The sequence below is a fragment of the Pleurodeles waltl genome, chromosome 1_2 (genome assembly GCF_031143425.1).
Source record: "Pleurodeles waltl isolate 20211129_DDA chromosome 1_2, aPleWal1.hap1.20221129, whole genome shotgun sequence".
NCBI lineage: Eukaryota > Metazoa > Chordata > Amphibia > Caudata > Salamandridae > Pleurodeles > Pleurodeles waltl.
This window is the reverse complement of record NC_090437.1, coordinates 728472259-728496960: the sequence shown is the minus strand read 5'-3', so window position 1 is coordinate 728496960 and position 24702 is coordinate 728472259. Positions and strand designations below refer to the sequence as shown.

The 24702-nt window shown below is 40.8% G+C and overlaps 1 protein-coding gene across 1 annotated transcript in view; it reads right to left on the bottom strand.

The window, feature by feature from the left end:
* The window catches only part of GUCY1A1 (guanylate cyclase 1 soluble subunit alpha 1), a 465791-nt gene that overhangs the window by 221004 nt on the left and 220085 nt on the right, over positions 1-24702 (bottom strand). The window contains exon 3 of the mRNA XM_069243102.1: positions 732-793. Within this exon, the coding sequence (XP_069099203.1) occupies positions 732-793 (62 nt within the window). The remainder of the gene's footprint in view (positions 1-731; positions 794-24702) is intronic.

The following is a 24702-nucleotide window of genomic DNA, read 5'->3' as shown; positions in this document are numbered from 1 at the left end:
ATGTAATTGCATCATTCCAATCCTCATTGAACTCCTTTGGCTCCCTTTGCTGGCACGTTCAATATTTAATACCAGCTGCATCATTTACAAAGCTGTTGTAACCGGCACCCTCTTATGATGCAGACCAGCACACCAACGTTGGTGGTTCCGACACACATGCAACCAAGACACCATCATACTGCAGACTAAGAAGTGTTAAACAAACAAAACAAAAACAAAAAATGCAAGGCAGCCATGGTTTTCCATCTGTGCAACCAATATCTGGTACAAGATCATCAAATCCATCAGGATCGCATGAACAATGCTCCAATTTAGGAAAGCTACCTCTCTTATCACTTATTGAGTTTATGCTTGTCTTTGTAGCTGATCCTTAACTTTTTGGCAATACATTAACACTATAATAACATATACATACATACAAGAGGGCAGAAGCACCAGTATTACAGAAACATTGCAATTTCCCAACTGCATAGAGTGAGACTATATTCCTGGGAACAGGAGGTATTTCTCTATTTTTAGACAAGAAAAATTACTGTTTTAGTCCAGATTCACTTGTTGATAAGGTTTTGTTCATAATATCGAATGTTAATTAAACTTCTATTTGATATTGTGCTAAAAATAACAACATAAATGAGACATTTTTTAATTCCTCCAATGGCAATCTGCAAACAAATATTTTCTGAAATTATGAATAGAAAGGTTTACAGCAGTTATTTGCATTTGTTTCGTACCTGCTTTCCTTTAATCTGTGCCTTGCTAGTGTTTTTTGCAATGCATGATGAAGTCTTTCAACCTGAAAGAAAAGGAAAAACTGTTTGAAAAAACTGTTATAGTGTTTTTGAAATATGCTAAATGTACAAATCTCAAGTGAAAATTGTTTTTGAAATGTTTTTGTTCTAATGATGTATAAAGTTGTAACCAATAAAGTGTCAAAGTTGCATGTGAAATGAGTTACCTAAGTTAATTAGAAGTCTACATAATACTATTAATAGTTGTGCCACATTTTGTGTGCTACGTCATAATTTTTTAAAATGGATGCATGTGTTCTATTCAATGTTTCCTCCTCATTCCCCCATTCCAATCAGTATCCTGCTGCAAAGCTGTCTCTCCCTTTTTTTCCATGGATCACTGAGCAGATGACATCAATGTAATAGCATTGGATATCTAGTTAGAAAGTGTATATTGTGACTGAGGCACCCATGCTATCCTCAAAAGTATCATTCTCAAGAACTTTCACTGGAAGTTCCATTGAAGACATGTTGGTTCTAAGCGTCATTGTTCAAGAAATGTCTCAATTGTAGTATAGATCCCATACCAGGAGTATATTTGTTGAGGAATCAAGGGAAGATCTCTTTCACTATAAGAAAATGGGTTAGTGCTAAATAGTTTCATTTTTCATTATTATTCCTTTGCTATTTCTGATTTGCGAAATGCAAACCTAACCGTGATCATACCAGGCTGATGTTGCAGAATCTATTAATAGATTGTGTGATTTTTCTATATAACCTCAGAGATCTAGCATTTTGTGGGTGTACTTTGCCATTTTACTTGTATGGACTACATGAGTCTGAAACAAAGACATTTTCACTTAGAATATGATTAACTATGTGTTTTACGATTTTGCACTTATTCTGTATTTCTGTATTGAGCCTTTATGATGATTTAATACGACTGCAAAACATTTTGTACATGAGGCCTTAAGTTCTTTGGAGACTGGTGGCTAGCCCCACCATCTATCACAAGTGGTTGAAAGATCTGTAATTTGACTTATTGCTTTGTTCTTCAAAGCCAAGATGTGTGATCTGTGTCCCTTGTGGGAAGGCTCTGCAGTGTAACTCTTTAGTAAAAGCATACATCCTAAAATATAGCTCTGCTGTCTGAATCCTAAAGACTGCAGGATCTGTATAGCCTCATGTATAGTTTTTGCTATGTAAAACAATTTTCCGTACAATCTGTGACACCTTAGGGATAGGTCTGCAAAGGATGATCTGGGACACTAATTTCTTTTTAACAGTGTCAACATCTGTTGACGGATGCCTAAGTCAGAGTATATGTAGCTTTGTAACCCAAGAAATGTTTTTTTGTGCAGACCAAGCCTGTTAGTTATGTCACCATATTCCACCACTGTTTTTATTTGTCTACATTTTTTGATTTGTGGCAAGATTTTCCTTGACATATGGCCTCCACAAAGACAGCATTCCTATGATATCACAAACCCTCCTTTAATAAAAATAGGCATTTTTCCAAGATACTGTTCCTCCACAGGACCATGAGTATGTAAATCTGACAAGGGAGGGTGATAGTCTTTACTGAGGACAAAGGATAGTGGACAAATGACCTGGATCAGTCATCTAATATATTTTGTGAACTCATGCAAGGATTTTTCAAATGGATAATATGAGGTTGGGGGAGATGGTCAAGTTTAGCTTCATAAAGGATGATTGCCTATGGACCACTGGCATGGTTCCATTTTCTGAGCTACATTTGGTGGTCTGTCTCACCAGGTGGCCTTTTGTGAGTGTACCAGGAGGTGACAGAGCAACCCAAAAACTCAAACCTGACATTGCTTTTTATCACAGTGGGGAAGAGGATGTAAGTGGAGGAGATCCACTCATCTAAAGCATCAGACACATTCACGAAGATGGCGCTTCTGGCACGGTTAAAAAACTGGAGTGGAACCCAATAGTTGCTCTGAGTGATAACCCAGTTTCCTGCCAAAGCATTTGTGTCTGATCCTTGTGTGGCCGTAAAAAATAAATCCTGTGTTCCACTGTTATTCCAGAGCTCTGTGGAGAGGTTAGACTTTTGATGCAATGTAGCAGAGAAGAACCCTGGCTGGATAGCACGTAGGAGAGATGTTGCAGAGTGAAGGACAGCATGCCTTGCCAAATGCTTTGAGCAGCATGAATACAGCAAAATTCATAAGGAGTATCTATTCTGCTCCTCGGCATTAGGTTCTGAGGGTTCCACTTTGTTTAATTGGTTCTGTGACAGGGACGTAATGGTTACGTCCCGCGGCACAGTGCTCCTGGGCCAAGGACGTAACCATGACGTCCTGGCACCAGAGTTCGGAGGTAGTGCTAGTGCTCTCTCTGTGGGCTTTCCCCCCGCCTCCCATGGCAGGGCTGGAAGAGGAATTGCTTCTCCTTCTCACCCTGAACCCCCCAACCCTCCCAGTGACGTCTGATGATATGAGCATGAGATCACGTGCTGACCTCATTAGAGGTCACCTCCCATCGCGCTGGAAGCATGCTCAGCATTTCTCTTTCACTCGGGAGGAGGGGGCAGGCAGAGGCATGAATGGAAAGGAAAGGCCTTTACTTTCATGTCTCTTCAAGCATTTCTGCTGCCCGATTGCAATGTGATCGGACAGCAGAAATGAGAGAATTTTTTGTGTGATACTTACTCATAAGGAGAGCGGCCCCTTGGGCAAGGGCTGCTCCCCAGGGGACCAAATTATTTTTAGGCCATTTCTGCCCCCCCCGGGGGCAGAAACCCCCTAGACACCAGGGATCATTTGTTTTTTGTTTATTTGCTTCTTTATTATATGTGGGGATCGACTCCTTAGGCAAGGGTGGCTCCCCTGAGGGCCAAATTAGTTTTAGGCCATTACTGCCCCACAAGGGGGCAGAGCAGCCTATTATAATTAGGTCGATCCCAGACACCAGGGATATTTTTATTTTTTGTTTATTTTATGTTCATATGTATGGTGAGCGATCCCTTAGGCAAGGGTTTCTCCCCTGGGGGGCAAATTGTATTTAGGCCATTTCTGCCCCCCTTTGGGGCAGATTGGCCTATTTTTGGAAGGCCGAAAGCCCACCAGAAACCAGGGAAGATTTTTTTTCAAAATAAGAGGTTGGGGGTAAGGCCAACCAGTGGGCAGATGGGGCAATTACCCCCGATCCACACCCCGGGGGGGAAGAAAGTCTACTAGATGCCAGGGAGTTAAAAAAAAGAAAAAGTGGGGTTGTGGCTACCAATCAGTATGGGTCTGGTTATGCCCCCACCCCAACTGAAGTGGGTAACAGTCTTTCAGTTCTCCCTCTGCACACTAAAACATCTTATCCCACAGCAAGCAAGAGGACATTTGATTATTTTGGGTTTTGGTTTTACATTTGGGCCATGAGAGCTTGTGCAACTCTCAAAATCGTCCCACTTGGAATAGTGAGGGCTGCACTTTTTGAACTTTGGGACACTGCCATGTAGAAAAATCCACAAGACCTAGACCCATCTGAAAACTATACATCTGGTTGATTCTGGGGTTGGGTGCTTCACATGCACCCTGCACCATTTTCTTACCCACAATGCCCTGCAAACCTCCAACTTTGGTGGGAATTACACATTTTCCCCACATTTTTGTGATGGAACCTTCCAGAATCTGCAGGAATCCACAAAATTCCTACTACCCAGCATTGCTCATCTATGCCGATAAAAATTCTGCTGCACTTGTCAGCCTATTTTTTTTTTTCAAATTGCCCTTTTTGACACGCATTGGTTTCCCTTCAATTTCGACATGTTTTTGGCTCTTCCCTGTCACAGGCACTTGGCCCACCTACACAAGTGAGGTATCATTTTTAGCGGGAGACTGAGGGAAGTGTTGGGTGGTAAGGAATTTGTCCCGGTGCGGTGATTCCACACAAAAATGTGGGAAAAATTTGATGTTTTAACTACATTTGAGATTTGCTGAGGATTCTGGGTAAGAAAACTATGGGGGATCCACGCAAGTCACACCTCCCTGGACTACCTCAGGTGTCTAGTTTTCAGAAATGTCTGTTTTTTGTCTGTATATTTCCCTAGATGGCTGCTGAGCCCAGGATCAAAAACGCAGGTGCCCCACCCCCGCAAAAACAGGTAGTTTTGTATTGATAATTTTGATGTGTCCAGATAGTGTTTTAGGGCATTTCCTTTCCCGGGCACTAGGCCTAACCACACAAGTGTGGTACGATTTTTATCGTGAGACTTGGGTGAATGCTGGGTGGAAGGACATTTGTGGCTCCTCTCAGATGCCATAACTTTCTGTCCCCGAAATTTGAGGAAAAAGTGGGTTTTTTGACACATTTTGAGGTTTGCAAAGGATTTTGGGTAGCAGAACTTGGTGAGAGCCCCACAAGTCACCCCATCTTGGAATCCCCTAGGTGTCTAGGTTTGGTTGGTTTCCCTAGGTGCCGGCTGAGCTAGAGGCCAATATCTACAGCTAGGCACTTTGCAAAAAACATGTCAGATTTCTATGTAAAAATGTGATGTCTCCATGTTGCGTTTCCTGTCGCGAGCATTAGGCGTACCCATGCAAGTGAGGTAACATTTTTATTGGGAGACTTTGGGGAACACAGAATCACAAAGCAAGTGTTCTTGCCTCTTGTCTTTCTCTACATTTTCTCCTTCCAAATGTAAGACAGTGTGTAAAAAAGACGTCTATTTGAGAAATGCCCTGTAATTCACATGCTAGTATGGTCACCCTAGAATTCAGAGATGTGCAACTAACCACTGCTTCTATACACCTTATATTGTGCCCATTTCTTAAATACAAAGGTTTTATTGATACCTATTTTTCACTCTTTATATTTCAGCAAATGAATTGCTGTATACCCGGTATAGAATAAAAACCCATTGCAAGGTGCAGCTCATTTATTGTCTCTGGGTATCTTGGGTTCTTGATGAACCTACAATCCCTATGTATCCCCACAACCAGAAGAGTCCAGCAGACGTAACAGTATATTGCTTTCAAAAATCTAACATCGCAGGAAAAAGTAAAATGTGGTGAAAAATGGCAGTTTTGTTCCCTCAATTTTAAGAATTTTGGATTTCAGCTGTTATGTTCTGTGAGAAACCCCTGTAGGATCTACACAAATGACCCCTTCTTAATTCAGAGTTTTGTCTACTTTTCAGAAATGTTTAGCTTTCTGGGATGCAGCATTGGTTTCACACCCATTGGTGTCACTAACTGAAAGGAGGCTGAAAGCACAAAAAATAGTAAAAAAGGGGTATGTCCCAGTAAAATGCCAAAACTGTGTTGAAAAATCTGGGTTTCTGATTCACATCTGCCTGTTCCTGAAAGCTGGAAAGCTGGTGATTTTAGCACTGTAAACCCTTTGTTGATGCCATTTTCAGGGACAAAACCACAAGCCTTCTTCTGGAGTCCTTTATTCCCATTTTGTTTTAAAAAAATGAATTTTTGCTGTATTTTGGCCAATTCCTTGGTCTCCTCCGGTAGAACACACAAACTCTGGGTAACCCTAGAATCCATAGGATGTTGGACAAAAAGGACGCAAATTTGGCATGGATAGCTTATGTGGACAAAAAGTTATGAGGGCCTAAACACAAACTGCCCCAGATAGCCAAAAAAAGGCTCGGCACACAAGAGGAAAAGGCCTGGCAGTGAAGGGGTCAAGAGATTTCACTTACTTCAGAAGGTCCTCAATTTCTCATGAGAAGAATAAAATACAGCCACCCAAAGACAGGCCCCCACATCTGGTCAAACTACAGATTGAGTGGTGAACTCTGAAGACCCTGTTCTCCCCAATTTAATGGCTTCTACAGAATCTGAGAAAATCTTTGACAGACATTTCTGATAGTATCGGAAGTGGAGGGGGCTGTGACAAAGATCAATTGCCAACTGAAAAATTCAAAGAACAAGAGACTGAATCACAAAGTGGCATATATGAATATGCATATCCAGAATCCTGAGTCAGATTTTCAAGAGCACAAATCCTTTAGTGAGTGTACCATAGCCTCAGTTAAACATTTAAAATTCAAAGTGGAGAAATGAAAGAATGGTGCAAGTGCTTCTAAGGTGAGGATCATGTGTGTTACTAATTATATGGATGGTAAAGCCTTGTTCCTGGAATCCTTTAATCCTGGAAATTTGAGGTTACACTATGGTACCATTCCAGTGGTAGGGATACCCACCAGATACTCATGAAAGATATAACAAAGAGGAAGAAATTGTTCCAACTCAGAATAGGTTCATCAAAATAGGTGAGGAGGTTTCAGTTTGGCCTGTGAAGCCATGGGTAATTTTTTATATAGCAGCTTGGATTTTCTGAGAGCCAAAGGCAACATGGAGACTGCTGGACATGATCAAAGAAAGAAATACTCCAAGCAACTGAAGTAATGAATCCTGAAGCTTTCCAGTGAGGCTGTGTATTCCATTGTTCAATGTCTTTCATTTCTCTACTGGCATGTAGGATCCAAACTCTTGTTTAGCAGGGTATACTTCAGAGTATGTTATTGATGTGTATGGAGTAGTTTCATTTACAATGTTCCTAACATTTTGCATCATTGTAGAATATTCCAACACAATTCCCCCACATGTTCTTCTTAGACGCAAGTTGTTTTGGCATAGGAGACAGAGTTTAACACTAAGTTTCAATTATCTCTCAAATTTATAAAATGAAAACAAGGCCACCAGCTTTTTATGATTTCACAGTAGAATGATGTGGTCTATGCTGATGCCGTAGAGACCTGATTTACCTAATAAGCAAATTGAAAATAGAGTTTAATTCAATAGTGAACCATAGATAAACATTTATGAAACAATATGCTTAAAGTATTAGTCAAGCAGCCCTGCTAAGACTCTAATCAGAAAGAAGCACACATTTTCACCTTGTTCCAGTTTTTAAAAAATATTTTGACATTTGCATAGTACACTTGGACCTCAATGGTATAAGGGTGCTTTACAATAAAACATTCTAAAATAACAGGGTTACATTGAGATAGGGGAAGGAAGATCTTCAGAATAGTTTAAAAAACGGAAAGAAGAATAGAGACCAATATGATAACAAAATCCTGAGTTCTTTGCAAAACATTACAATAACTATTATTTCAATTAGTATTATGGGTCTTGGCATGTTTTCAGAAGGTGGTGTATAGTGTCAGAGTTCTGATGGCTGGACGGAGAGAGTTCCACATTGATGGGGCTGCACTTTGGAAAGACTGTCTTTGAGCAGTAGAGCAGTTGAGCAGTAGAGGTTACAATCTTGGTACTTTTGAATTGGAAAGAATTGTGACTTGGTAGGTCTTGTGGACTAGGCACCAGATTCTGAATATAATTCCGTCCAAAATGGGGAACCAATGTAGTTCATGAAGCAAATGAGATAAGTGATCAAATGCACCAGCTGAATTGCCTATCCTAGACACCCATATTTCACTTTTCTAGAGTTGAACCAGTTTTGACTGATGCTGTTACTCAACCACCTCTAGTGTTAATGGGTGGGTCACCAGAATAGGAAGTGGAATAGATCAAAATTTAGTTAACCATTGAGACCCATTACAATATCATGTGATCTGGAATGGATACAATGAAAGCAGTCTTAGGAAACTGAGGATAATTTTCATGCTCCCAGGTTAGTACTATCTGGAAAATTCACATTTTATAGTGATGATGATGATATAGATGTATACTGTGCACTGCTGAGAGAACAGCATTTTGCACTGATCACCTAAGCTAAGGTTACATAGACCCTGGGTAGCCACTGGTATTCACATATTTGGAGTGTTCTTAAATAGAAGACCATCAGTTCATGCCTAGTGTTATTTAATAGAGCGATCACTTACTGGAAACATCAAGAAAGAAATCATCATCTCTTTGAAGTCCACAATGCTCTAAAATAACTCACCAAAGTATCACAATTTGGAACACTTTATGATCCATAACAGACTCCACCCCTCCAAGAATAAGCTCTGATATTGACATTCCTCACTCTGTGATCTATGTTCTGCCTTCTCTGCTTTGTTAGAGGTGCCATATGAATGGGTTCTTTTAAATCCACTTTTCAACCACTGATGAGGCCCAACCTGTTTAGTACCTATGTCAAACCTCTTGCAAAACTGATTTATTCTTTTGGATATAAATTTATGACATATGTCAAAGATACACTTATCTTTCGCTCTTTAGATAAGTTAGACATTGACAATTTTCACATTTTTATCTCAGCAATAACTCAGTGGATGATCCTGAACTCTTTGTAGCTTAACTTACAGATAAATTACATTCAAATTTTTCTGTGCTTGTCTCACTTGTTTCTCTCATGCCTGGCTTCAGGCCCTCAGATCAGGGCTGCAAACCTGAATCTTCTACTTTCAATTGGGACCTCAGCTTTATTCTGTACAATAAACTCTCCCTTTCATTGCAGGTCAATAAGTTATTCTTTCCTTCTAATAAAAACTCTTTGTAAAATCCTTGCATTCATTCCTGCATCTTCCCAGCACCTCATTATCTAGGACTAGGATTTAAGTAGATTGGATTACTGTTTTGTTCTTTGGTTCTCTAACTTACATTTTTCAAAGACTTCTGATTAGTCAGAATGGAGATGCTAGACTGGCCCTACAACACCCTCCACTTTGCTTTTCATCCTTAGTCAGTAGTAAGCGTAATTGGCTGAGGATATCGAAAACGGTGATCTTTAAATTCCTAAGTATTTCTGTTAAAGCTTTCATGGCTTAGGACTATCTGCATAAACATTCTCTCACCATGCCCCTTCTCATCATATCAAATGCTCTGACCACTGTCTATTAACCATCCCTAAGTTCCAACATCTACGTTCTGGATGCAGAACCTTTTCTTTTTATGCTTCCGAGAGCTAGAATGTTTTCTCTTTACAAGTCCACCAACATGATCAACTACTTTCCTTTCATAAAGTACTGAAAACATGGCTTTGTTCAATTTAGAATATCTCCAACCAGAAGATAATGCTGCTCGTTTTTGTGACATGGCACCAGAACATTATGGTAGCAGCCATGTTCTATAAATATCCATTACACATTACAAATATGACACTAACTCTTCCCTGACTCCTAAATACAATGCAGATCCAGAGGTGTCCCTGCTCCTTTCTGTAGTGGGTGAAAGCTTCCTTAAAGATCCATAATAGTGTTAATATATTTGTGTGGGAAATGTAGGCACTTCACTAGTACCTCCCTATTACAAATCTGGCTAAAGAGATTCAAAGGATATTTTAGCTACATTAATGTAATATACACTGGGTGGTTCTTTAATTCCCTTTATCTATCAAACAGCTTTTAGAGCATTATTACTGAAATTCTGGACAAGTGCAAATTCCACTGAAAACATTTTATACTATGTTGCTTCTTTTGTATGTGCAAATGGAGTTGTCATTCTTTTTGTGCACCAGTTAAAACTTTCAGCAAAAGAGCCTTAAAACTGTCCGTCACATTGCTCGGCTGATCTCACATTGCTCGGCTGATCTAATTATAGCATAAATGCCAGATCAAGATTTGGAGAAAATATGTTTTCCCCTTACCTCTTCATTAATGCTCATGATCAGCTTTCCTGATAATCTAGAAGGTGCATCAACTGCATTGCTGATGTACCTTCTAAATGATCAGAAAAGCTGTTGTTACAATTCTATCGGGTATATTTATTTTCTCTGGAAAGACATTAAATAAAATAAATATTCATATATTGTGCCTGTTGTTAAACATAATAAAAACAAGAATGCATGCATATGTTCAGACTACAATATGATGTGGTTAAATTGATATTTAAAATATAAAATTGCCTGTTTCATATTGAGCAGGAAAACATTTTTAAAAGCCGTGTACCAGGAATGCAACTATCCGTTACTCTTGTAAATTGTTACCAAATGTTCTTACTCGTAAACATGTCTCACTGGATCAGACAGCATGAAATTGGCATAGAGAGACAAAAGTTATTATCAGCTTAAGTAAAGTTTTATAAAACAACAGTGATAAACAGACTGAAAGTGACTTGTGTAAAAGTCAAATTAGGAGTCTGTTAAAGGGGTGTCATACATTATTTTTAAGTAGTTGATGTGTAAAGAAAACAATTGCCTTGCCCTCTTGATCTTCTAATTTACACTTGTCGGGGACATCTTTCTGTTGTTTTTACATGTATTTAAAGTTAACCAAAAACTAAGTTTGAAACTATTCTGAAATTCAGAAGTAGAATACATGATTAGATTCATTTTTTTGATGCTTAAGTGACCACTTCCAAACTCAAACATTTTCACACATTAAGACAGTTGCTTTACCTGGTCTAGTTTGGTGGATGGGTTAGTTCTACACAAACATGGTGGAGATCCTGTTCACCTTAGTATAAGCACCACAGGATCAGTGCCGGCTACTTCCTGTTTAAAGAAGTGAGGCGATCAGAGATACCCTTAAGCCCAACCTTAAAACTCTCAAACTTGGTTTGCTATAAACAGTGTTTATAATGGGTCATGATTAAGAGCTCTGGAGTTAAGGCTGAGAGTTAGTGTAAGTTTCTCACACTGCCTGGCAGTGTGTAAAACAAAATAGAACAGCACAGTAAGTTTAAAAAGAACAAAAAAGAAAATGTGCTTAGCTACTCTGGTCCTCTCCGTCCTGAAGTCGGGCAGCAAGGGGGTTTCTGAGCCAACTTCCCTCTACCAATTCTGGGTCTTCACTTATACTGCTAAGGCAGCATGAGTGAAGCACCAGGATTGGCTGGAGTGTGCTAGCTTGTGCTCCTTCAGCCCCATGGTGCCTGTGCCTGCTCTCCACCAAAGCTGTCTAAGATGGCTCAGGTGAAGAGGTTTAAAGTGTGCATGTCAGGATGGCTATTGAAGGACAGCCGGCCAAAGTGGCATGTGCACTTTAAACTGGAGTGCTGACCACTCCTACTTCCCTGCTGCCAGTCAGCAGTGATGGCCCTGCCCCAAAACTTGTCTTGGGCTGGCTGGATGAAGGGATAAGTAAAATGGTAATAAAATGGTTGTATTACCACTTCATTTCTCATTTTTGCTGCGCTGGCAGCAGGGTGGGCAACACTCCCCTGCTCTTAAGGAGGACCTGCTGCTGCACAGGATATAATGCACTTGTAATAAGGTAGACAAGATATCTCTGACATTTTTGACAGAGTAACCTGTCTGTAAAATTCTAAATCAGGCCCAATTCTATGAATATATGGCAGATCATCACTGCCTATCCGGCATAGTTGAGAAAATGCAACTTTTAAGCATGCATCAGTGGATAAACACAGCTCCATTGTAGATGGCTTCCTACTGTGTATGGTGCCTTGGGCTGAGAGGGAACAGTGAGTTGTACAGCATGAAAATTGGTGTCCAGCCACAATATTCTCAAGAAGACTTGCATTGAAGTGTGGATCTTTGATTGTCTGAGGCACTGTCTATATGTATTGATGTCTGATTTTATGGTTACTCATCAATTAAGTTTGTTTGCATGTAACCCCAGTTACAGTTGCTAGCTTGTATATCTGTCTGTCTCTGTTTCATCCTTTCTGTGTGTTTGTCAGCTTCTATGACTGTCAGTGTTATATCGGTGCTTGCTACTAACTTTAAGCAGCATGCATTTAGAAGACGATAGCACCATCCTGAGTTTATGCACTCACTATGTGTGGATGCCATACCTATCTGGAGTCAGTCTTCAGTGTAGCAGTAGTCATCTATACAGCCCAGACCATGTTTAAGTTTCCGCTGCATGAAAGGTGTTAGAAGTGCACCACAGGGAATGTTTGGGCACCAAAAGAAATTTGGGGACTTTTGAAAGTTTTTTCTGCAGAGTCCCATTCTGCGCTGGAAGATTTAAAAGCTTTTCTGCAAAAAAATGACTACGTCTCTTTCTGATATGGGACTTAAAAACGTTTTCAGAATTTCTGACTTCCAGATGTTTACTAGGACCAACTCACTTTCTGTATCTGAATTGGGCTCCAGCATAGCCTGCTTCAAATCATGCCTAGGTCCCACTCTACTGTGACAATTCACTAACATTGGTGATTCAGACTTTTTGGTGCTATTTTTCCTTTAGACTTTAAAAATTCATATCCCCTTATTGGATTTTTGACATTTGTTGTGTCATTTTGTTTATTAAGCTTTACTTGATTATTCCAGCTCAGTTTGGGACTTTTATTGCATGTTGTTTTAATTTTGCTACTGTTTTGGTGTTGCATAAATACTTTACACATTCCCCCAAATGAAGCCTGTCTGCTGTGTCATAGCTAGCAGCACGTTGATCTTTTGTTAATTTAGTCACTTTGAGGGCTTATCCTGATGAGAAGTGTTATTATTTCTTAAGATGGATCGTAATCCTCCTCCCCATTCAAAATCCACTTTCTTACAACAACTGTACCACAAGTGACAAGGATGGAATGAAACTAGATTTTACCTCCAGCTAACCTTTTAATACAGAGTAAGGGTAAGATTGGCAAGGAGACTGATGTATTCGATTCCAAAGTGGAGTTGATTTGATTTTCTCTAGGGTGACAACAGAAATTGAGAGACTGGTGAAACGCTGCTCCTTTTTCCAACTTGAATGTATTTTTCTCTGCAGACAACTAAAGACTACATGGGCATGAAGCCTGCGTCACCCCTGCAAACATTTTGAATACTTCCTTTCATCATTCTGTACTTTCATCTGTCTCTCCATCCAAGTGTACCAGAATTTGTTTTGCCTGTAAAAGTATGTGTGCAGGTGACACATGCGCCTAAATTTACAAGTATGTATACATGCACACATAATGTTAGGACTGCAACAATGTTTTATAATATATTTGTGTATATTTGCCTATTTTGTGTGTGCTTGAACAGATCTATGACTGCTGGTTTAGGTATATAGATGTCTGACATTATATTAGCCACGTTTCCTCCTTTATATCTATCAATCCACATAGTATCCCTCCATCTTACTATCCACATCACCATGTGTGCCTTTTTGTGTGTTGTCTGTGAATGGATGTGTGTCTGTATGCCTTCTGTCAGTGACTAGGAATCTTTAAGTGTGTTTTTAATGTGTATGCATTCTGTATATCCACATATCTGTGTGTATCCATGTTGGTCTTAGTGGTGTCAGTAGGTGTGAGGGTGTATATGTGTCTATGTGTATTGTGTGGCATTTAGAGTTGTGTATGGCAACTGTCAGCACGTTCATAAATTTCACACTAAATATTTGCTGTCCAAGTACCTGGGCATTTTGGGTTGGTCTATGTGTATATGTTGTGTACGCTTGTAACGGTATAACCTCGAAGTCTACTGAGTTTAAGAATCCATGACTGTATATTTCCTTAAACATGTGTATAAACCCCTGTGTGTTTATTAGACTGTGTCCTTGTCTGAGGGTCAATGTATTTGTTGGTTTGTGTGTACGTGGAAGCCTATGTCTGTTGGTTTGCATACATGTGAATTTTGTTGTGATGTGAATTACTTTTCATGTATGGACTTAATATGGCTGCAGGTCTGCCAGTGTGTGGATTTGTGAATGTATATAGGTGTGCGTTCTACCTGCACATTTCCATATTTGAACTGCCTATGTTTGAATTGATCCACATATGTCATGCACTACTTGGTGCATGTACTAGACAAAGCCAAACATATGCTATGCCTATTTCCCATTGCCGATCTTCTGCAGCTATGATGTGTTCTCAAAATTCATCCATTAGTAAATTAAGCTCCCTCAGCTAGTTGAATCTATTGACAGGAGGGCCTCATCAACCTCACACTCAAAGCCTATTTATCTGCAGGAAGGCTAGGGCGGCAATTATGCAAGCAGGTTCTTGTTCAACACTTTTGTATCCTCTGTGTTATTAGGTAGCAGCCGTAGGGTAATGAAAGAATGCACATCAAGGAAGCGTTGTGTGTCAAATGTATCCTACAACCTAAGATTAAAAAATGTTTGTCACAGTGGGCTGGGAAAGCTGGTGTCACAGTGAACAATGAAGAAAGGCTTAAGCATGATCTAGATGGGAACAGAAAGTCTGCGACACAATGGCAGACAAATAAGTGAATGAAGGGGGTTCAAGTTTAATTGACAAAACATTGAACCCTAGGTTGTGTAACTTTGATGCATTTCAAATTATACATTTTAATTTAAACATAAATAAATTGATCATAATTTTCTAACAGCAAGAGTAGATATTGCCAGAGCAGGTGTGAATCTCAATTCCACAATATGCAGATTTTTCTGTTCTAATAGATGGAGTAAGTATTACACTGCAAAGATGTGACATGGTTTAAACTTATTGCTTAGCTAAGTAATTAAATAAAAGTTGAAGGAAAATAGGTTTGCAGAAGGCAGAAAAAATAACAGCGGATACCGTTTATATATCATAAAGATTTCTATTAATATGTGTCAAACCTTTAAGACCCTTTCAACCTCATTGACACCTTCCATTTAATTCACAGACTTTCAACGCCCAAGAAAGACTTTGTTTAAGAAGTATTTGTCCTAGTGATCGCCTCATCCATCCAGTACAATACAGTTTTTAGAGAAATGAATGGCTCAATCATGTTGTATCATTCATACTTTTGCCAATGTCCTTTACATTTTATACAATATGCCTGAAAATATACATCAAAACCAAAGCATCAATGAAAGTTGGATTCAAGTACTCTGGATTTGCCACAGCAACAACAAATACCAATGCAAAAGCAAGTAAATGAATGGAAGAGGGTAAAGTCTCTATATGACTCAAAACAATTCAAAACATGCAACAATTTGCATCATAAAACTGATATTAACCTATTAACAATGTAACCATTTTAGAAGCATCTGAAAAAATATTTTAAAAACAGGCCACCACATAATTTTCCATTCAACAATACAATACCCCCAAATGGACCTCGGTGGAAGAACTTTAAAGAATGAGCTTTAGTCACAGCCCTCAATGCTACCATTTATGAAGTCAGCATCCTACCACCAAACTGATATACATCTCTTTTCTGGAGAAGCACTCCTCCCCAACAATGATATCCAGTCATTCACTAAAAGGCATCATGGTCATTGTACAAAATCCTGTAAAGGCTTTACTACATTGGACAGCCTCACCAGCAACAGATCCATCACAGGCTTACTACTCAATAAAGAGATATTCAAGAATGCTGCCTCTGCTCAGTTGACTGGTCAATAACACCAAGAACAACCCCCACAACTACTGTATAATTCTAATCTCACATCTAATTGCAACACAGGGACCAAATTATCTAAGTGATGGATGAAACCATTTACATCATGGCAATGGTGATTCATGCCTCTTCATCCAGCAAAAGATCTTCTCCTGAATTGCATCCTGAAAACTGCATGGGTCATCAATTTGTTCTTGTGGACAGCTCTCAATCACAAACACATATCACTGACCACTTGCAGAATACCTGTGGAAACTATCCACTGCTCTTTAATACACTAACGTCACACAGCTCTGCCTGAATGTCTCTGCTGACAAAGACACTGGACATGACAAGACTTGCCTTTCGCTTGTACAGAAATAGGATTCTCCCTCCCCATAAACAGCAAAAGACATGCCCAGGTCTATGCCTGGGTATAAAATAATGTCTATTCATAAACAACAAATCACCTTCAAGACACACATTGATAAATATGCAAAAACGGAATGTTATCAGCTCATGGTGCTGTAAAAGGCAAGTTTCCTTCCTCCGTGAGCTAATTTCAAAATGACAGTCACAGCTCACACTCTGTTCTGCAACCCCCACTGAAGGTAGCCCTGCACACTGCTGCTGTGTCATCAGAGGACTGAATTCCTACTACCTAATCATCTCTACTAAGAAGCATCAGATTAGTAAATTTAAAACTTTGCAGGATCCAAAATAGCAGACTTGGAATAACATCAAAACTGAAAATCAAAAACAAATAAAAGCCCAACCTCTTCTAAGAAAACCACATTAACCCTTTATAAGCAACCTTTTATTACTGCATTCACGGTCGAACAACAGAACTCCTCTCTCTCCATTTATTTAAATCTTGGACTAATGTTAAGTATCTAAAGTGGTTCTGCTTACCACTCAAAGCTTTGCTTTGCACAAAATTAGTTTATTCCTGCTAGGCCCACGAATTAGTGGTGCATGGAATAAACAGTTGAAGTATATAACTAAAATGCTTGGAAGCATAAAATATGCAACAAAATTAAAGCTTATGCAGAAGTAGCAGATACATTCACAGCGAGACATAGCATAGTAAAATTGACAGAAATTTGTCTACAATGTAATAAAGTGAAAATCTTCCACAATAAGTGGTGCTGGTTTCACCGTTAATAGCGATCACTGAAAAAATATTGGAAACACAAATATCATGGAACAAAAATATCAAAAACACTGTTAGCAAAAATATTGTTTTCCTACAATTATAATTGTAAGTACAAAAATATCAAAAAATATCATTTCACACTAATATTATTAAAAACATATGAAAGTATTTGTCTCTTTCTCTCTCTTTCACTCTCTTTCTTTCTCTCTCTCTCTCTCTCTATATATATATATATATATACATATATCTATGTGTATATATATATATATATATATATATATATATATATATATATATATATATATATATTGCCTTTGGTGCCGTTTGACAGATCTTCACAATATTTTCCCCCCAAAAAGTGGGCTGGTAATTCTTGTTGCTCAAAGAAAGTTAGGTATGTTTCAGTGTATGTGAAGATAGCAGCAGTCAGTGCCATGCAGGAGACAGTAATTGGATGTGCCCAGCACATTCGTTTAAATAGAGGAGTGCATGTTGATTTGTGAATCTTCGGCGAAGGTGATTGGTGCTCTTAGTGAGTCAAGTTGGTAGGAACGTTTGGGTCCTATGGTCTTTTTAAGGTATGATGAGGACCATAATTGCAGCTAGTTTGGAATACTTTGGAACATTGAAGGTGTGAAAGGCGGACGGTGTTGTGCTGAAGAGACCTCAGAAATGCTAGGAGATTGAAACATCATCATACCTTTCCCATATAGTTTAAGAACCTCATTTGTTATGTTGGAGAAGCCCTGAATTACAAGCCACCGCACATTGTGTTTACTCAAATCAAGACTAATGGGAATTGTACAGTGTATTGAATGTCTGCACTAATGATTCATCTTCTCACATCATATTGCATGACTTTGTGTGAATTGAGATAAGCAAACCTCTTTTAAGTAACATATGGATCCAATACTATTGTTCAAAACAATTTGTTTAATTGAACCGTATATAAGAAAATATCAAAGTACTTTATAGAACTCTGGGACCGATTGGCATTTAGTTCTGTCTGAATTAGTCCCAGGTGAAAATTGTTATATATTTGAAAGGTAATTCATGTTGTGTATGGTATAGTTTTGGGATGATCTGTCAGGTGGGGACCGAGAAAAAAGGGGTCAAAAAAGTGTGTTTCCTATGTAAATTGTCATAACATTTTGAACATGACCACAGCCTGAGCTGCTGGACCGAATTACACCAGATTTGACAGAATGCTAGATTTTCTTCTGCAGGATGTCCTTTTTGATGTTTGGTATAAATATGTTCAGTAGTTGTCGATAAATTTAAGAAAATCTAAATTTGTATATCTAGGACAGTGGTTCCTCCCCAATGACTTTGAGAAGAATAAAGAGCATGTGCAGGGAAATGCAAATCTCTAATGGCAGCCAACACTTAAACCAAGAAGTGTTGGCAGCCATCTTGGGAGTCCGTTTCAGCAGAGTCCCACAAAAAAATGTGAAAAAAAGAAAAGGGGCAGGGTATGACTACTCAAAACCCAAAGCCTTGTTTTTGGGGTCCCAGAGGTATCCCAGCAGGGTGAAAAAGCATTTTTTGAACAGCATTTTGCTGCAAATTTCTGAAATTTGTGAATTCACAGCAAAAATGAAAAAAAAATAAGCATGGTCTACCGCCCTTGTTTGTAATTAAGCACGCTGGTGGGCCAGGTCCCAGGGGCATTCCTCCTTTCTTAAATTAAAGGAGGGGGTGCACGTGGCCCCCCTCTATGGGCATTTATATGCACCAGAGACCACCCTGCCCAAAATTATTGTTAGTTATGCTTGGGGGGCCTTGAGGACTCCCCGGGGCCACAATGTAGGAAATATATCAGGGTGGCCATGCAGACCCCACTAGGCCCCTGGGACCACCAGCTCCCTGGGACCAAAATTAAGAAAAAAATAGGTGGGCTACACAGACCCCTCTGGCCCTGGTGACCACCACTTCCAGGGGCCAACTCTATTGTCAGAAAATGAGGGAGGGGGCAGTACTGCGCCCCCTCTTTAAGGCCATTTACAGCCCTGGGTCCACCACCTCCATGTCACGCAGCCCCCTTGGAGCCAATAATGGCCCTGAGGGCTGTCACCCCCCTCAGCTGGCTCCTGCTTTGTCCTGGGGGTGGACACCCCTGGAGCATAGCTGTTTGCTCTGACGTGGCAGGAGCTTTGACAGCTCCAGTCAAGTCAGAGCAAACACTTCACTTCCAGCAGGCAAAAGCTGTCAAATTGCTCTCGCCTACTGGAAGTGGAAGTTTCAGATGAAACGATTGCTTTTGCACTGAGAGAGCAGCATGGTTAGTAGCTCCCTCTGTGCAATAGCAATATCGGCTCCCACAGGAGGTGTAGAGCCGGCTGGGACTGCAGGGGCCTTGAGGTTCCTCCTGTGGTCCCCTGCACACTGGGTGCCCTGGGGGACACCCAAGAGACATGGCCCGGCCCTTGGGGATGGTGTCCCTTGTGGCCAAAATCGGCCCGTGGCGGGCTGCGTGGCCACCCTCCTCTATTCAATGAAGGCCAGGCCCTAGGAGATAGGTCCCCGGGCTGAGAACAGCCCTTGGAGGGAAACCATATGCCCCCCATCTCTATTCAATGAAGGCTGGGCCTTTGGGGTTGGGGTCCCTGGGGCAGAGATCGGCCTGAGGAGGTGACTGCGGATGGCATTTTTGAAGGCTGTGTGGTTGTACAGAGTCTGATCTTGATGCCACTTTCTTTTGAGTCTTCAGCAAGTTTGCAAGTGAGCTATACATTGTAGCACACATTCAAAGACACAAAAGAAAGGAGTAACAGAAGTATTTCTCCTTTTAACTCCTGCTCCAAAGTGGCATTATTCGTAGGAGCAAAGCCCTGTCTCTGTCTAGTATTGTTAGTAGATATGATTTTGCATCAAAAAGCAAGGGTGATTGAATGGGAATACACATGTTCTGTCCAAGTAAGACCACTCTGACGCAGAATAATGCAAAGCATAGCTGCACTGCATCACTTTTTGGCACCTTTCCAGTGCAAAACACTTTGTGCAGGTTTGAGTTACTTTGTTTCTATTGAGATGCAGAACTGCACATTTTGGGTGACAGAACTTCACAATGTGGGGGACTGAGTCCGCCCACACCTTTAGAAATTATTGGTCCAATTCCTGGCTAGCTCACAGTGCCTCACCTGAACCCCTAAACCTACTGGTGTGGATGGTGAGCCTGGCAACCTGCACATGACACTCTGACTCCCAAGGGAAGTTGTGGAAGCAGATCATACCTCTTTCCTTGCATCATTCATGCATGCAAGTGAAGACAAAGATATACAAACTGAGTTTTCAGGATATCTTTTGAAACAAACATAATCTAGCATGAAGCGAATGAGCTTCCATAATTAGGCAGATGAAATAGAGCAAAGAGTCCAGCATGATAAACGTAGTGAAGACAATGAAAAATCAAACCACTGCAAATGTATTCTAGAGGTGCTAGGGGTTCTAGATGTTTGTACTTAACCCTAAGACTATGCTGAGAGTATAGCGGGTGTACCCTTCTGCCAGGTCTGATCTAGGGGATTAGCCCCAATCCCATACTTGAAGACAGTGTCAGGAGTCAGGCTGCGGTGTAGGTGCTAATCCTCTCGAGAGCTGGCAGATTAGCGCTTGCAGAGCTGCATTTCAAACACATCTTTCATCCCAGGACAGTTATAAACAGAGTACTCTCTGCCACTTTCAGGTCAATGCACCATTTATATAATAACCCATACTGTGTTGGAAGCACAGTACTGATACAATGCTGTGTCTAGGTGTTAGAAGCTGTCTCCTGAATGGGCAACACAAGAATTAGGATATTGTTTACAGTGTTCCTAGCCTTGAACAGAAAGTACTGATTAAATGTTGTACAAAGGCTAATTAAATACACAACTTGTACCACAACTTCCTAGAAGAATATCAACAAAATGGTGTAAAATGGCACTGCTAAAAGCTGTGCAGCTAAAATGCATAAAATATGAAATACAAAATGAGGCAGAAACAAGAGAACCATTATGAGTCCAAGAAGGCCTCACGACAAATGCTTCTGCAACACTGACATTATCATAGGGACATTGGAGCAAACTGATCTATTTACTCCTACAATTGAGTTCTTTAGCTACCCAACTAATTAGCTGTACAACTGGTTCTACAAAGCCTGCGATACACACATGTTTAACAACGTTGTTGCAACCTAGAAATTGATGAAAGATTCCTTGAAGATTTCCTTCAATTAAGAAAACTGAAGATCTATTCAATGTCAGTGGAAGAGTTGCATAAATGTATTTGATTATATTGGCCCTCAGAGACGCACTAGGATCTACAACCCCCATCAAGAAAGCAAAAACAGCACACTATTCAAACCAGATTTCCAACACCAAGTGACGCACTAAGGAATTCCAAGGGATCCTCAAAGAATTCTACAACCTGGAGTTTTCCAAAAGAAAGAATATTTAGTCTTGGGGCATGGCCAACAAGCAATGGATTAGGCTACACAATGCCAAAGTTCTGCCACTGTTCACCCTGTCTTCGTGCTAATCCTGGGGAATCTGATGATCAAACAGACAAGAAAGGAGAGGCAAACAGTGCTGTGAGGACATAAAGGCACACCACCATTTCAGCACTCAGCACTGAAATCAGAGGAAATGGGAGCCCAGCGTTTTGTACCTTGAGGAGAATCAACATGGAATCCATAATTACAAAGGAATGGTGTATCCTGTGGGTAGGGCAGAGGCAGTGTGGAACCAGGAGTGAGTTCCAAGAGTGGCAGCAACATGGAGAACTGGAGGGATCATAGCAGTCTTTAGGGCATGGATGGATACCAGCTCCTGTGCTCCAGTGGTGTTGGAGATCCAGAGCTGGCCCATAATTGGGAACTCTACAAAGGAACTGCTGTGGTGAGTGGAAGAATATTGGTGTTAGCCCTGATAGAAGAGGGTGGATGTGAATCAAAATGCTGTTAGACTTGGCTACAGCTGATGTAGAGACTGAGGCAGGAAGTGCAGCAGTCCTCTGAGCAGCAAGAGATGTGCAAAAGCAGAGGAGTAGCTTGGTCACTATGTTTGGGGGAGTTTAGCTTCAGATTTTCCAACTATCATGCCTGGACAACTTGTTAAAACACATTATATGAGAAGCAGAACATTAGGGGGCTTATGGGGCAGCGGAAAGCATATTGTTAGGGGAAATTAAAACACAACACTTTTCAAACCTATCAACATTTTAAGGTCTTCAAAACATAGACAAGAGAGCGTGTGTTTGTGTCAGTGAGGGCATAGAAAAATCAGAGGTGAAATCCGACAGACACTTCACATTCCCCGACTGAAAGCACTTGTACTCAACTGTTTACTACAGAATACATTTTGTTGCTGGGGTGTAACACCCTTAGACAACCCCTCAGCCCCAGAGCTATGCCCCCTGTGCATCACTCAGGTATAGACAGAAACACCTTTGGATGGCATACTTACTGTGAGGATCGTTGATTCCAGGTGAGGAGGTGAGCCCTGAGTACTGTTTGGGGATGAGTGGTGATTCAGGTACTCAACCTATGAGTAAGGTTTAGACCAGTCCTTGACTTTGCCTGGAATATTCTTTCTATGGAATCTTAATCATGAAATGGTGTTATTATGATTAGCATATTAGTGTTGATTACTACACAAGAACTTAATTCTTTATTGCGTTATCTGCCTTTGGTTTCAGTCAAAGGGCAGCCATTGTTGGGCAAGTGATTGTGGGCAGTGAGGGCCTGATGCAGGTGAGCGCCTCACACAAGAATGTAGAACCGGTAAAAGAAATGTGAAACCCTCCCCACACAGTACAGTGAGGGCAACTGGAAGTTTCATTGGGGTTTCTGTGGTGCATGCCTTTAGCTCCGACACTGCTAGCAGAGATGAGGGGTGGGGGACTAGTGATGGTCTAGTTATCAACAGCGCAATATTGAGTGAGAGCACATTCTGCTCATGAAAGGAGTGGGCAAAATCAACACTGGTAAGGATAGCTAGAAATTACTTGTGCTCTGTCTCCTCCCAGGCCTCATGTTATTTTTTACCTTTTGCCTTAGACAGCACATGTGCTGTTGGGGAAATCTTTTTCCAACAAAAAAGCTTAAAACAGGCTTAGAGCTTTAGCATTGCTTACCATTGGTTGGCTTGGATATCACTCTCATATCGTTGCTTCTTTTTGGTCACTGCCTCCTGCTCGCTTCCTACTTTTTCCTGGAGATTCCGTATTTATCCCTACCATGTAGCTTAGACCAAGTACAGCTTTCTGTCTGCAGCCAGTGTCCATCCACTGGCTGTGTGTTCCTGCAGGTACTTTTTTCTCTTTTTTGCAAGCACTTTTAAGAGTGCATATGTCTCCAGTACCTCCCTCCTCCCACAGTCTGTGCTCTTGACACAAACTTCATCTTCCTTTGGCTGTCCATTGTGTTGATGCCACCGCCCTCCTTTCCCACAACCCTTGTGTTGCTTTCCCCCACCTTTTTGTGTGTCACTGCTTCATCTCTCCACTACCACACCTCACTTGTGTTTGCTCCTGCCTTCTCCCATGTTGTTTGCCTGCCTTTCCTTTGTGTTGTGGATTCTTTCTCGTCCCCACAACCCTCTTGCATTGCATTGTGTGGCTGCCCCACCACCCGCAATCCCCCCTCCCTTCAAATCTCCCTGTCCCCCACAAAAAGTCAATAGAGACAAATAGCTTTCACAGATGCTTTGCTACATAGCTTAATGAAAACAAGGCACTATGATGCAGTCAATGGTGGCACTATTTGTTGTCTTTAATGTTAAGCCGCGATGCACAGTAGTCTAAAACCTATTGCCTTTGGATTTTCTAATGCTTCTTTTGCTACGAGACCCAGTATGTGAGCTGAGCTCAGCCAAAGGGTGGTGTGTGGGGTAGGGGGTGCTCCTGAAGAAGTAATGGCCTGGCTGACACTGGCCCTGAGACACAAGTGCTCGCATTGGAACAGCCATGAATCACAAATAAGAGAGACTGGATTTCAAATTCTGCACCATCACAGAAACAAGAGAGGCCTTAGAATGGTAATACAGACATGGGAACATGTATATGGGCCAACTGGGGACAGGCCAAAGCAAAACAACGAACAGTATGGACATTGCTGAGGCAGCTGCAGCCATGCCTGTGGATGCGGACCTTAGATCACAAAGACTTAACAGAAGAAGTGCACTTTCTAGAAAACAGAGCAGAAGATGCAGAGTATATCTCCAGGAGAAACAGACTGATAATTATTAGACTGCCTGAGAAAATGGATGGCCTCTCATCTAAATTGTTCTTAGAAGACTAGGTGAACAATGAGGTGGCCCCAAGCCATCAGCAATTTCTTACATTTTTTTAGGATTGAGCATGCGGACAGTTTCAACAGTTTCCCCTAGGCTGGGAGCTGAGTCTTGACTGGTTGTTGCACTTCTCCCCAACTAAATGTGAAGAAATGTTAGGTGATAGTTTTTGAGTACTTCACACATTTGCTGTCTAGAACACGTGTAACTTCATCCTAGGAGCTACAATAAGGCTACAGATTATGAACTTCATCTATATGCTATTAATACCAGCAGCTGTAATCTGCAGGCCCTGATTGCGCAGCCTGCCTGCCAGAGTGTGGCCCATTCCGAATCAGCACTTTTGGGCTCTGGAGATGATGAAACGGGGCTGCAAGTCAGTGATCAGGATCTACACACAGTAACCCCTGTAACGGTTGATACATTTGAAGGATCTATAGTT